The sequence below is a fragment of the Coregonus lavaretus genome, assembly GCF_964263955.1.
Source record: "Coregonus lavaretus genome assembly, chromosome: 14".
Classification (NCBI taxonomy): Eukaryota; Metazoa; Chordata; class Actinopteri; order Salmoniformes; family Salmonidae; genus Coregonus; species Coregonus lavaretus.
Genome location: NC_140001.1, coordinates 35500780 through 35516396, shown reverse-complemented (window position 1 = coordinate 35516396; position 15617 = coordinate 35500780). Strand labels below are relative to the sequence as shown.

General features: G+C 43.5%; 1 protein-coding gene across 2 annotated transcripts in view; it reads left to right on the top strand.

Moving 5' to 3' along the window:
* Positions 1-15617, top strand: part of LOC311141184 (substance-P receptor-like) — a gene marked incomplete at both ends in the record, with an annotated part of 35954 nt that overhangs the window by 1696 nt on the left and 18641 nt on the right. For both annotated transcript variants that reach the window (XM_084176444.1, XM_084176443.1), the window contains one exon: positions 8576-8770. In XM_084176444.1, the coding sequence (XP_084032570.1) occupies positions 8576-8770 (195 nt within the window). The remainder of the gene's footprint in view (positions 1-8575; positions 8771-15617) is intronic.

Genomic DNA, 15617 nt, shown 5'->3' with positions numbered 1-15617 from the left:
CAGGCACCATGTGAGGCGGTAAAAGGCCACAGAGAGACACTCCAAACAACACACACTGATCTGATTAAACCCCATTCTTATCAAGGGGTTAAGCTTGTAGTCATGTCTCCATTCATCATTATCCAACCACTCTTATGAACATGCCTAATGAATCCTGTCTCGTCATGATCACATTCTCTTAACATACTCAATGAGCCAGTGATCATGTATGCACTCATGTATGCAAGGTGTAATTGGTAAGGTCTATCGTTTTCATTCAACATTTCCAGGAAACAGAGGGAGTGAAGTGATCATGGCGCAGAGACCCTAATGTGGACAATACAGTGCCTTGCAAAAATATTAATCCCCCTTGGCATTTTACCTATTTTGTTGCATTACAACCTGTAATTTAAATGGATTTTTATTTGGATTTCATGTAATGAACATACGCTAAATAGTCCAAATTGGTGAAGTGAAATGAAAAAAATAACTTGTTTCAGAAAATTCAAAACAATCAATAATGGAAAACTGGTGCGTGCATATGTATTCACCTCCTTTGCTATGAAGCCCCTAAACAAGATCTGGTGCAACCAATTACCTTCAGAAGTCACATAATTAGTTAAATAAAGTCCACCTGTGTGCAATCTAAGTGTCATATAATATGTCACATGATCTCAGTATATATACACCTGTTCTGAAAGGCCCCAGAGTCTGCAACATCACTAAGCAAGGGGCACCACCAAGCAAGCGGCACCATGAAGACCAAGGAGCTCTCCAAACAGGTCAGGGACAAAGTTGTGGAGAAGTACAGATCAGGGTTGGGTTATAAAAAAATATCAGAAACTTTGAACATCCCACGAAGCACCATTAAATCCATTATAAAAAAATGGAAAGAATATGGCACCACAACAAACCTGCCAAGAGAGGGCCGCCCACCAAACCTCACGGACCAGGCAAGGAGGGCATTCATCAGAGAGACAGCAAAGAGACCCCTGAAGGAGCTGCAAAGCTCCACAGTGGAGATTGGAGTATCTGTCCATAGGACCACTTTAAGCCGTACACTCCACAGAGCTGGGCTTTACGGAAGAGTGGCCAGAAAAATACATTGCTTAAAAAAATAAGCAAACACGTTTGGTGTTCGCCAAAAGGCATGTGAGAGACTCCCCAAACATATGGAAGAAGGTACTCTGGTCTGGTTCTTGTTTGTTTCACCCAAAAAAATATTTCGCATCTTCAAAGTGGTAGGCATGTTGTGTAAATCAAATGATACAAACCCCCAAAAAATCAATTTTAATTCCAAGTTGTAAGGCAATAAAATAGGAAAAATGCCAAGGGGGGTGAATACTTTCGCAAGCCATTGTATGGGGGAAAAACACCACAAACAACTAGTGTTTTGCCTTCAATTATGTAGATCAAATGATGTGTCCTTCCGTGTATTCCCGTTGTATAGGAAATGTCTCTCTAATGCCCTATAAAAAAGCAGTAGAGGGTAATACGTGCCAGGTGATTGTGTTGAGCATCTCTGCTAACCCGGTTAATTCCCTCTCTCATAGTCCCAGCATCTGCTGCCTTGAGTCATCACCTCCATGTTGCTCCCAAGCTATGCTGTACACATATTTACAGCAAGGCAGACAAAGAACCAAGCCTGTAGAGTCTCTGTCACCCCCTCCCTCCTTGTGTCAGTGTGTGTGTGTGTGTTTGCGGGGTGACGCTGTGTGTGTGTGTGTGTGTGTGTGTGTGCTTGGCAGCGTTGTGCTGCTGCAGTGCAGAGCATCTTAATGCAGCCATGCCGTCCTTTCCCACCTGTGGCACCCAGACTACTGTGTCTGTCTTTGTTCATTCAATTTCTCTAATTTCTTCCTGACTCTCAAGGGATGTCACAGCGATTCAGCAAATCTCTGTATATTTCTCTCCAATCTTCATCTGATTGCTTTTTATAAAAAATCAGAACAAAATTCTGTATTTAGTTGTGAAGGAATAAAAGAGTGAGTTAGTGTAAGGTTCTGTATTTATTTTCTTAGTCAACCTTGTGTTCTTGAACGTAGCTCTGTTTCTTTGTGTTCTTGAACGTAGCCCTGTCTTTCATTTTTGTTCATTGATTTCACCTGTGTCAGTTACTCACCTGGTCTCATCAGCTCCTTATTTAGTTCAGTTCATTCTGTTTGTGCCTTGTGAGGTATTGTTTGTTTTGACTCTACTAAGCCTTTCCTAGCTCGTTTGTGAGAACCAGTTATAGCCTTCAGTCCTAGCTTTGATTATCCTGCCTGTTTGCCTACCGGTGTATGACCATTGCCTGCCTGTGAACACGATTCCTGCCTTCTGCGAAGGCGAAATAAACTCCTGCCGCGCTCTGCGTGTGAATCTACACCTTTTTCTCCCTGGGTATTCATTACAGTTAGAGGGAAGTGAAGAAAGAGATGTAAGGAGTATGCAGGAAATGAACCCCCACTGCTGGGGGCCAAACGTATATAGTCTGGGGTCAACACGGCAGCGCTACCTCCAGACTAGACTCTGGCACACCGTCTAGTCACTTTGGATTTATTTGCACTGTGTCATGTTAGGCCATCATACCATGTCTCCCACCTTTCACCTATAATAGGACTGCACACACACACAGCCACACACATCAATACAGAGTCAATAAATAAAGCCTACATTTACTGTAGGTCTACAGCTGATCTGTCCAGAGACACGCTCACATAACACACACACACACACACACCATCCCCACTATCCCACCCCTGCTACACAGAACAGATTAAGTAGATTTTGATGGTGGTTTGCATACGTCCATGCTGAAGATTCAATATTGAGTTTAGATTTATAGAGGAGTGATGAGACGACTCGAGGAATCTCTGACAGGGTTTCCAGGTCCAATATTCTTTCAATACATTGCGATGAAATGCAATGGAAGGGGTCGCTTCAACGATCACCTTGGAAGTCTAAGTTTTACATGGCTTATATACTGTCTACTTACACATAACACACTTGTGATTGGTTGGCACATAACTTCACATACTTCAAATATGGCATTGACATGAGGTTAACAGAAAGCCGACTGACATGTAGTTAAAAATAAATAGCTCAAACTGGTCAACAACTCAGGTTTCCCCTTCAGGGGAATGTCTCTTGGCCAGCGACTTCACTGCCCAAAATAAGCATTCTCTTCCACAAGAATTCCTCAGCGGAGTGGCCCTTTCTAAAGATAGCACAGACACCTAAGCAGAAGTGAAGGGTTAAAACGCACACAATATCTGACACACACAGTACTTGAAATCACTATATGGATATATATATATATATTGGATTATAATAATTAAGGATATATTGCTTCAAATCTCGGTCTTCAGTGGTTTAGGCTGTGGGCTTTGGGCTGTGGGGAGCATTAGATTTAGATCGTCTATGGCTGGTGTCCAGCGGGAAGTGCTGACTGCTGGAGTAATGAATGCAGGGCACAAAAACACACACACGCACGCACGCACGTGCGCATACACACACACACACAAAGACACACACAGACACACACACACAATGCTTGGCAACGTTGGGCTGCTGCATATATATATATATATATATATATATATATATATATATATGTACGTCTCCGGCAGGAATAGAAATATTCTCTATCAATCAGCATTACCTCTCTCTGCCCCCAGCCTCTCACCACCCGGCAGACCTGGGTTCAAATAGTATTTGAAATAATTTAAATTACTTTATCTGCGCTTGATTGACCATGCCGCTTAATTGACCAAAGAATAGTCCCAAAACTGTAAACCCCACCCATTTGGAACTCCAGACAGTCAACAGCAAACACTCCAAATATTTGAAAGATTTCAAATAGTATTTAAACCCAGGTCTGCCATCGGGCCCATTTCCTCCCATCTGTTGATGGGGATTTTATGTAATCTTCAGCAAAACAACAGCACCCCCTGAGAGCACAATGAGCCAGGAAACAGATTCCTGATCAAATTACAGCCTTTAAACCAAAACAATTCAAAACAGAAAAAACACTGTAAGCGTGAAGGTTGAATATTGTGTTGGCACCTCTGTAGATGGAGCCTATACCTTAAAGGCTTATAGCTCTCCATGAGAGCAAGAGAGCACCCAGACAGAGCATTTTCCTGTTGTCTTTATTGGATTATTCCTTATGTTATAAGTTACTTTGGTGGTTTAGATGTTATTGTTGGATCATTAGATCTGTGCCTCTCTCATTCATTTATACCAGGGATGTGAAACTTTGATGGGGGTGTGGGCCACAAAAAATCTGAACTCATCATGAGGGGCCGCAGTTGCAATTCTATACATTTTGCCATAAGGTGGAGAGAAATGTTTGCAGTTTTTAATATGATATCTGAGTGAGAGTGACTAACAAAATCAATGGGTGCCCCAGGCGGTAATTCGACCATGATTACTACGAGTTTAGATAGCTAGCCGCTAGACTAACTTACCAATCTAAAACATGTTAGCTGACATGGGCTTATTGAGTGACTATCAGTGACTGACATAACACGAAAAACTGCTGATGCACAACCACATTTAGAAATTGCACCTTGGGTATTCTACTATTCTAACTTGCAACAGTAAATTGAGACCCCGACTGAGTTTATTTGGGGGGAGGGGGAAATTGAGCCGAGGTCCTTCAAAAGGGGAGCCGCGGGCCCCAGTTGCCCATCCCTGATTTATACCATCTTCCAGTGTTGTCTGCTATTGCCCAGAGACATTCACAACAAAGCCAGGTAGAAATCCGAGAAAGAAAGTGAGGAGTAAATTTACTAAAGGATTCCCAAAACCGTGATTCCATGCTGTTGTTGTAAGGTTATACAAAATATAGAGAAAGACAGGGGTTGTGTGTTTGCTGTGTGTTCATGTGAACATACAGTATTTAAATCTATGCATTTGTATACAAGTGGTGAAAAGCAAACAAGCTGGCATCAAATCAAATCAAATTTTATTTGTCACATGCGCTGAATACAACAGGTGTAGACCTTACAGTGAAATACTTACTTACAAGCCCTTAACCAACAATGCAGTTTTAAGAAAGAATAGCAACAACAACAAAAATCACACAAAAAATACAATATAAAATAATACTAAATAAAAGTAAAAAATAATTAAAGAGCAGCAGTAAAAATAACAATAGCGAGGCTATATACAGGGGGTACCGGTACCGAGTCAATGTGCGGTAATTGAGGTAATATGTACATGTAGCGAGTATCTAATCCATACTAGCCTCATAAACCAGGCCTCTATATGCTTTTCAGAGAGTGTTGTCAGGAACACAGCTAAACTAAACCCATACCATGGAGAAGCAGCATTGTAAGTCTCTCTTGAAACAAGATAGAAGATTCCAAGAGCCGTGTGGTAATGGAATGAGCCAGGTATAGCAGATAGTCAAGATGTGACAGATAGTTGTGTTGGACTACAGAGAGCGTTTGAAATCAAAGATTATTGGGAGAATGTCCAATTAGAAGATTAAATGGGGCTATTAAGTGGATTAAGATGTTGATTAAATTTGTTTAACACTTTTTTGTTTACTACATGATTCTATATGTGTTATTTCATAGTTTTGATGTCTTCACTATTATCCTACAATGTAGAAAATAGTAAAAATAAAGAAAAACCCTTGAATGAGTAGGTGTTTCCAAACTTTTGACTGGTAGTGTACATCACAGAAGACTGAAATATAACAAAATATATATAATGTTGATTAATTATGAAATTATGAAAAATATTTATAACATTCCACCCATGAGGCCACTTGGTCATTTGACTGCAGGAAAGGGCTTTTTCAAGTATAGTTATCACGTTTCACGTCAGACATATTTTTAATTCTAGTGCTGCTCTGCACACACAAGCTTGTTAGCTAGCTAACGTTTGCTCTGGTCCAACGTTAAACCAACTCAGAAGTTCAAAGACATTAAAAGTTCCTTCATTGAAGCTGCTCCTCCTTAGGTATAATTCTGTGGGCCTAATTCAGATAATGCATATCATAACAAAATGACCAGCGCTTCAAGGCAAGCTTCCTCCATCCTCTCTCGCTCTCTCCTCACCCTCAGAATGTCAGTTGCATCTCGCACCCTACACTGTGACTGGCAGCACAGTGTGTGTGTTTGTCTTTCATTATGATTAAACCATGTAGTTAACGACTTTTCTATACAGATTAAATCGCTTACCCACTCCACAGCAAGCTGCTCTATCTGCACTGATTGGTGAAGTAATTTAATGTCGAGCTAAATGTAAAAAAATATATTTCAGAGGTTTAAAAAGGAACAGAAAGGAATTATATAAACCGTTACTTTGTTTTTGTTCGAACCAGTTCAGAACTTTAATTTTCTGGTCGGAACAGTCGAACAGCATCGAACAAAATGAATGAAACGATTAGAAAATAATTCAGTTCCAACCCCTGGTAGAAGTTGTGCACAAATATTGCATTTTAAGTGCCCTTTAATATAGACCACATGGAAAATTCTATAAATCTGATATGAATAAAGACTTGCTAAAGTGCCAAAATTAAGCATTTTGACATGTCCCTCTGTGCATCCTCAATGACTTCTAGGAAGATTATAGCCCATTGTAAAGCCCTAGTTATTTTGTTGCAAAAAAACAATCCGTCCCTCACTTTAAGGTCAACCCCGTTAGCTGAACTGAACTCTCATTTTTATATTGTGAAACTGTTCCTTTTAAAATATTTTTTTCAAAATACAAATTGGAACATCTAATAGTCAAATCATAGTTTAAAATCAGGTGAGCTGGTTCTACTCTTAATGGCCATTTTCTGTTTTTTTGTGGTGGAAAACTGAGCGGATCATGCAAAACATACCCAGGATTTTAAAAAACAATTTCAATATTTTAGTGAAGCTTGCATTCAATTTTCCCCTACCTGGGGCACATATAGTAACAAGCTTCCATTCCCCCTGTGGAAGGGGATTTATGAATGATATAAGATGAAGTCGTCAACCCTTGTCACGCCCTGACTTATGGGACTCTAGTATGTTGAGTAAGGGTGTGGAGTTCTATGTTGTATTTTCTATGTTCTCGTTCTAGGTGTTGTATTTCTATGTTTGGCCGGGTGTGATTCCCAATCAGAGACAGCTGTCGCTCGTTGTCTCTGATTGGGGATCATACTTAGGCAGCCTATTGGCAATCATTAGTTGTGGGATTTTGTTCCGTGTTAGAGGCTTGTATTGTGTTTTAGCCTGAGGACTTCACGTTACGTTGTTTTGTTGGTGTGTTTATCGTTGAAATAAACATGTATGCATTTCACGCTGCGCCTTGGTCTGACCCGTCCTTAAACAAGTGTGACAACCCTGTTAAGGTCAACTCTGTTACTTTATTTGGAACTCAAAAGGCACTACTATAGTCATTTTTGTATTTAACCTCTTGAAATGGGAAAACATGTTTTTTATTAAGTTGAACATGTGTTCTTTATGAGGGAATGTTACAATTAGGTGAAATATTTCTTTTACCAAGTTATACTACTCAAAAAAGGCATCGAATTGGTGGAACGACCCTAACATATTAATGCTCCTACTGAAATGATGTGCTGAATGATTATCAATCTGAGAGATAATGATCCTAAGGTAGTGATGGATGGGAATAAATACTTTAACTTGAATGCATTCTAAAGAGCCTCTTTTCTTTTCAGGTGTCTGATACTGTCTGGTTTAATTATTCTGTTGGTACAAGTCAAAGGACACCAATTCACAGTACACTCTTAGAAGTAAAGGAGCCTTGAATAACCTTTTGGGGTTCAAAAGATTGCCACTCTTGGGGAACCTTTTCAGGTTAAAAAGGTCAACATCATTCCTGTTCATCATATTAAGTTTAAACACTATACATTTCAAATTTCCTTGGATATTTATGCATATTATATATTCTAATTAACGTGAACATTGTCATGATCGTTGAGAGACGGGTCAGACCAAGGTGCAGCGTGGTATGCGAACATGTTTATTAAACTAAATACACACCGACAAAACAAAAGTCAACGAAACGTGACGTCAGAAGGCTATACACAAACAAGCCAAACTCACCGAAACACAGATCCCACAACCCAGGCAGGAAAACTGGCTGCCTAAGTATGATCCCCAATCAGAGACAACGAGCGACAGCTGCCTCTGATTGGGAATCACACCCTGACCCAACCAACAAGAGTTCTCTCGATCAGGGCGTGACAGTACTCCGGCCGCACCAACCTGACTCATTAGGGGAGGGTCCGGGTGGGCATTCAGAAAGGTTCCTCCAAGAACCCCTCAATTAACCAAACGTTCAAATATGAACCCATTGACTGCAATGGTTCCTCGAGTCACACCTAATTCTAAGAAGATGAAGATAAGCTTTTACTCTGTCAAAAGCAGACATAGTCTATGACTCAAACTAAATTGAGACAGGGGAGGATTGTAACATGCACATTGCATTGAAGAATAAAACATTTTAGTTTTAGTTTGATTAATAGTGTCATTTTGTGTGTGTGTGCGTACGTGCGTGTGTTTGTGTGTGTGTGTGTGTGTATGTGTGTGTGTAGATTTTCACCTTGTATCTTTCCCCAAGACTGAATATGTGTTTGACCCTCCTGTCTCTCCTCTTTTCCTAGGTACATGGCCATCATCCACCCTTTGCAGCTGCGCATGTCGTCCACAGAGACCAAGGTGATCGTGGGGGTGATCTGGGTGCTGGCTCTGCTCCTGGCCTTCCCTCAGTACTACTACTCAGTGACAGAAGAGCTGCCTGGACGAATCATCTGCTACATCGAGTGGCCCGAATACACCGGCTGCGACTACAGAATTATGTGAGTTTCCTTTATAAGTGTGTGTGTGTGTGTGTGTGTGTGTGAGAGGGAGAGAGAGAGTGTGTGTGTGCGCGCGGGCGTTTCCACTAATCACTAAACTAAACACTCCTGATTACAAATGCATGAGGCGGTTGTTGGTATACACTAGCCAGTAAATTATAGCAGCATGGAACAAAGATGCTTTGTTCCTTTTATGTTTCTTGATTAAAGAAAACACACCAAAAGTTTCTTATCGAATACACCTGTGTAGGGAAAATATAATTTCAGATGCAAACAGTAGAATACATAACATTGTACAGTTCACTCTTCTCTCACTATTTATTAAAGCCAATGTAATGTTTACCCTTCCCGCACTGCTTATTAAAGCAACAGTTTGCCTCTGTTTTAAATACAATGCTAATGATGACTGTTATAGAAAGCAGCGGAGAGTTAAGACCCCCCTGGGTCGACTTCTGCATGTCTTCAGCAGAGCATATAAAAGATAGACCAAGACATTCTGCTGTTTACAATTCTGTTGCCTAACAGATCAAATATTTTATTTACCTTCACTATCGATTCCAAATTACTCTAATTGTGTCTCCACTCAAGAACAGCTTGTGTTAAATATAAAAAGCTCAATTCCATTATCTTCTAGCTGTCCAAACACAGGGCTGATTTCATATTATCCTCTTATGTCCATCCATCAGAAGCAATAAACACACTGAGAGTACTGAGGTACATCCCAAATGACACTCTTTTCACTTTATAGTCCACTGCTTTTGACTAGGGCCCATATGGCTCTGGTCGAAAGTTGTGCACCATAAAGGGAATGAGGGTGCCATTTGAGACGCAGACTGAGAGTGCATGCAGACTTCATACCCTGTGTCTAACCTTAACAAAACATTGTTGGAAGGAAACAGAGTATTATTTATTGGTGTGATTGCGAAGCCAGTAGACACATTCTGAGCTGCAGAATCAGGTGAATATGGCTAGCCAGATATTGAACAGATTATTATTTGTATTGTAGGGGGCTTTGGCAGTTTAGATGTTATTGCTGAATAATCATTGGATCTGAGCCTCTCTGATTCATTCTTCCATTTGCCCCTCTCTCACCTCTCATCTTTCACACTGTTTTGCTGTGCTTCACAGTTGAACATGAAGCAGGAAAGTGACACCATCAGACACGTGTCTGAGTGATATTCTGCCCAACCTTTCCTCTACATTGCTTCCTTCCTTACGTTACCAAAATAGAATGGAAAGGATTACGGTTGTCATACCCTGATTCAGAGGGTTGGGTTAAATGGGGAAGACACATTTCGGTTTAATGCATTCAGTTGTGCAACTGACTAGGTATCCCCCTTTCCCTTTCCCAATGAACTATATATATACATATAGATACTACTGCACTGTTGGAGCTAGGAACACAATAATTTTGCCACACCCGCAATAATATCTGCTAAATATGTGTATGTGACCAATAAGATTTGATTTGAATTGATTTGATATAAACTACCAGTCAAAGGTTTGGACACACCTACTCATTCAAGGGTTTTTCTTTATTTTTACTATTTTCTACATTGTACAATAGTAGTGAAGACATCAACACTATGAAATAACACATATGGAATCATGTAGTAACCAAAAAAGTGTTAAACAAATCAAAATAGATTTTATATTTGAGTTTCTTCAAAGTAGCCACCTTTGCCTTGATGATAGCTTTGCACACTCTTGGCATTCACTCAACCAGCTCCATGAGGTAGTCACCTGGAATGCATTTCAATTAACAGGTGTGCCTTCTTAAAAGTTAATTTGTGGAATTTCTTTCCTTCTTAATGCGTTTGAGCCAATCAGTTGTGTTGTGACAAGGTAGGGATGGTATACAGAAGATAGCCCTATTTGGTAAAAGACCAAGTCCATATTATGGCAAGAACAGCTCAAATAAGCAAAGAGAAATGACAGTCCATCATTAATTTAAGACATGAAGGTCAGTCAATACTGAAAATTGCAAGAACTTTGAAAGTTTCTTCAAGTGCAGTTGCAAAAACCATCAAGTGCTATGATGAAACTGGCTCACATGAGGACCGCCACAGGAATGGAAGACCCAGAGTTACCTCTACTGCAGAGGATAAGTTCATTAGAATTACCAGCCTCAGAAATTGCAGCCCAAATAAATGCTTCACAGAGTTCAAGGAACAGACACATCTCAACATCAACTGTTCAGAGGAGACTGTGTGAATCAGGCCTTCATGGTCGAATTGCTGAAAATAAACCACTACTAAAGGATACCAATAATAAGAAGAGACTTGCTTGGGCCAAGAAACACAAGCAATGGACATTAGACCGGTGGAAAGGTGTCCTTTGGTCTGGAGTCCAAATTTGAGGTTTTTGGTTCCAACCGCTGTGTCTTTGTGAGACGCAGTGTGTGTAGTTCCCACTGTGAAGCATGGAGGAGGTGGTGTTATGGTGTGGGGGTGCTTTGCTGGTGACACTGTCTGTGATTTATTTAGAATTCAAGGCACACTTAACCAGCATGGCTACCACAGCATTCTGCAGCGATACGCCATCCCATCTGGTTTGGGCTTAGTGGGACTATCATTTGTTTTTCAACAGGACAATTTCCCAACACACCTCCAGGCTGGGTAAGGGTTATTTGACCAAAAAGGAGAGTGATGGAGTGCTGCATCAGATGACCTGGCCTCCACAATCACCCGACATCAACCCAATTGAGATGGTTTGGGATGAGTCGGACTGCAGAGTGAAGGAAAAGCAGCCAACAAGTGCTCAGCATATGTACAAACTCCTTCAAGACTGTTGGAAAAGCATGCCAGGTGAAGCTGGTTGAGAGAATGGCAAGAGTGTGCAAAGCTGTCATCAAGGCAAAGGGTGGCTACTTTGAAGAATCTCAAATATAAATTATATTTTGATTTGTTTAACACTTTTTTGGTTACTACATGATTCCATATGTGTTATTTCATAGTTTTGATGTCTTCACTATTATTCTACAATGTAGAAAATAGTAAAAAATAAAGAAAAACCCTTGAATGAGTAGGTGTGTCCAAACTTTTGACTGGTACTGTATATCGGGAGATAATGTTAGCGCTTCACACCTATAACTTCCGGAGGACGTCCTCTAACCAATCAGAGCTCTTGCAGCATGAACTGACATATTGTCCATCCAATCAAAGGATCAGAGAATGAATCTAGTACTGAATGCATAAGCTACAGCTAGCTAGCACTGCAGAGCATAAAATGTGGTGTAGTAGTTGAGTAGTTGACTCAAAGAGAGAGAAAGACAATAGTTGAACAGTTTTGAACAATTTAATTTCTTAAAAAATGAAGGAGAAGCAAGAGAGAGAGATAAAGAGAGATATTTCGTAGCATTTCTTTTTTCACTTACACTTTCACTTAGCTACCAAATGCAGCTAGCTAGTTTAGCCTACTCAAACACCCGGCTCAAACAGAGAGGGATGCTATGTTAGCTAGCAGGCTATGGCTATCCAACACTGGAACTCTTTGAAGTTGTCACGATCGTCTAAAACAGGAGACCAAGGCGCAGCGTTGCGAGTGAACATGATGACTTTAATTAGACAAGCACGTCAAAACAAAACAAAAGACGAAAGTGAAGTCCAACAGTGACAAAATACTGAACCTGGAACAAAAACCCACAACCCTCATGAGAACACAAACAGTTTAAATATGGCTCCCAATCAGAGATAACGAGCCGACAGCTGACACTCGTTACCTCCGATTGGGAGTCAATGACCAAACCTAGAAATAAACGTGACAGAAATGCAACCATAGAAAATCACCCAAAACACAACAAAACACAATACACCCTGGCTCAAATACAAAAGTCCTGGAGCCAGAGTGTCACAGTACCCCCCCCTAAAGGTGCGAACTCCGGGCGCACCAGCATACAGTCTAGGGGAGGGTCTGGGTGGGCGTCTGTCCACGGTGGCGGTTCTGGCCCTGGTCGTGGTCCCCACCCCACCTTAGTCACTACCCGCCTCCGTAGCCTCCTCCACATGACCACCCCCCAACTAAACCCCACTGGATTAAGGGGCGGCACCGGACTAAAGGGCAGCACCGGACTAAGGGGCAGCACCGGACTAAGGGGCAGTACCGGACTAAGGGGCAGCACCAGGATAAGGGGCAGCACCGGGCTAAGGGACAGCACCGGACTCAATGGCGGATCCTGGCTGGCTGGCTCTGGCGGATCCTGGCTGGACGGCTCTGGCGGATCCTGGCTGGACGGCTCATGGCTGGCTGAAGGATCTGGCTGCTCATGGCTGGCTGACGGATCTGGCTGCTCATGGATGGCTGACGGATCTGGCTGCTCATGGCTGGCCGACGGATCTGGCTGCTCATGGCTGGCCGACGGATCTGGCTGCTCATGGCTGGCTGAAGGATCTGGCTGCTCATGGCTGGCTGACGGATCTGGCTGCTCATGGCCGGCTGACGGATCTGGCTGCTCATGGCTGGCGGAAGGCTCTGGCTGATCCTGTCTGGCGGAAGGCTCTGGCTGATCCTGTCTGGCAGAAGGCTCTGGCTGATCCTGTCTGGCAGAAGGCTCTGGCTGATCCTGTCTGGCGGAAGGCTCTGGCTGATCCTGTCTGGCAGAAGGCTCTGGCTGATCCTGTCTGGCGGAAGGCTCTGGCTGATCCTGTCTGGCGGAAGGCTCTGGCTGATCCTGTCTGGCAGAAGGCTCTGGCTGATCCTGTCTGGCAGAAGGCTCTGGCTGATCCTGTCTGGCGGAAGGCTCTGACGGCTCATGGCAGACGGGCGGCTTAAGCGCCTTTGGGCAGACGGGCAGTTCAGGCCCCGTTGGGCAGACGGCAGACTCTGGCCGTCTGAGGCGCACCGTAGGCCTGAAGCGTGGTGCCGGAACTGGAGGTACCGGGCTGAGGACGCGCATCTCAGGGCTAGTGCGGGGAGAAGCAACAGGGCATGCTGGACCCTGGGAACGCACATAACGCCTAGTGCGGAGAGCCGGAACAGGGCATGCTGGACCCTGGGGACTCACATAACGCCTAGTGCGGAGAGCCGGAACAGGGCATGCTGGACCCTGGGGACTCACATAACGCCTAGTGCGGGGAGAAGGAACAGGGCATCCTGGACCCTGGGGACGCACATAAGGCCTAGTGCGGAGAGCCGGAACAGGGCATGCTGGACCCTGGGGACTCACATAACGCCTAGTGCGGAGAGCCGGAACAGGGCATGCTGGACCCTGGGGACTCACATAACGCCTAGTGCGGAGAGCAGCAACAGGACGCACAGGACTCGGGGAACACACAGGAGGCTTGGTGCGTGGTGTAGGCACTGGTGGTACTGGGCTGGAGCGGGGAGGTGGCGCCGGAAATACCGGACCGTGCAGGCTTACTGGCCCCCTTGAGCACTGAGCCTGCCCAACCTTACCCGGGTTGATGCTCCCCGTCGCCCGACCAGTACGGGGAGGTGGAATAACCCGCACCGGCCTATGTGGGCGAACCGGGAACACCATGCGTAAGGCTGGTGCCATGTACGCCGGCCCGAGCAGACGCACTGGTAGCCGGATGCGTTGGGCCGGCTTCATGACATCTGGCTCAATGCTCACTCTAACCCGGCCGATACGTGGAGCTGGAATGTGTCGAACCGGGCTATGCCTGCGTACAGGAGACACCATGCGCTCTACTGCGTAACACGGTGTCTGCCCGTACTCTCGCTCTCCACGGTAAGTCCAGGGAGTAGGCGCAGGTCTCCTACCTGACTTCGCCACACTCCCTTTTAGCCCCCCCCCAAGAAATTTTTGGGTAGTACCCACGGGCTTCCAGCCTCGACTCCGTGCTGCCTCCTCATACCACCTCCTCTCGGCTTTAGCTGCCTCCAGCTCTTCACGAGGGCGGCGATATTCTCCCGGTTGTGCCCAAGGACCCCTTCCATCCAGTATCTCCTCCCATGTCCATGAATCCTTGATAGGCGTCCATGAATCCTGTTGCCGCTTGACACGCTGCTTGGTCCTTTTATGGTGGGTTTTTCTGTCACGATCGTCTAAAACAGGAGACCAAGGCGCAGCGTTGCGAGTGAACATGATGACTTTAATTAGACAAGCACGTCAAAACAAAAGACGAAAGTGAAGTCCAACAGTGACAAAATACTGAACATGGAACAAAAACCCACAACCCTCATGAGAACACAAACAGTTTAAATATGGCTCCCAATCAGAGATAACGAGCCGACAGCTGACACTCGTTACCTCCGATTGGGAGTCAATGACCAAACCTAGAAATAAACGTGACAGAAATGCAACCATAGAAAATCACCCAAAACCCAACAAAACACAATACACCCTGGCTCAAATACAAAAGTCCTGGAGCCAGAGTGTCACAGAAGTCAAGGTAAGCTTTTGGTTTTAACTGCTAAACTGCTTGCTGACTGTACACTGTACTGCATGATTGTAGCGGGTTTACTAATGCGTTAGTTCTAGTAGTTATGTTGTTTATGACGTTAGCTAATATGGTGACAATGATATAGGCTGTGTGTAGCGTTTAGCAGTTATGATATGAAGGTTTGGCTTGTAAAGATTTTTTTGCCTGGTCACATTCAGCTGATGTGAAACTCCATCATGCGAAATATCTCTGCACTGAAGTCCACAAGCGGAGGTAAAAAGTGAGAGGAGGAGAGCGAGTAGATGAGATAATTTCTTAAACGGAATCAAACTGAATAAAACGGGGATAAACATATCTGAATTTGTCCAATATAAACTTTTCTTTGCAACTGTTGGACTAATGATTAAACCCTAGATCAACTAGATGCAGGTAAGAGTGTGCAAGGCGGTGTTGAATGTATCACTGTCTGTCGCCTTAATTACATTAAAAAAACTCACAACCTG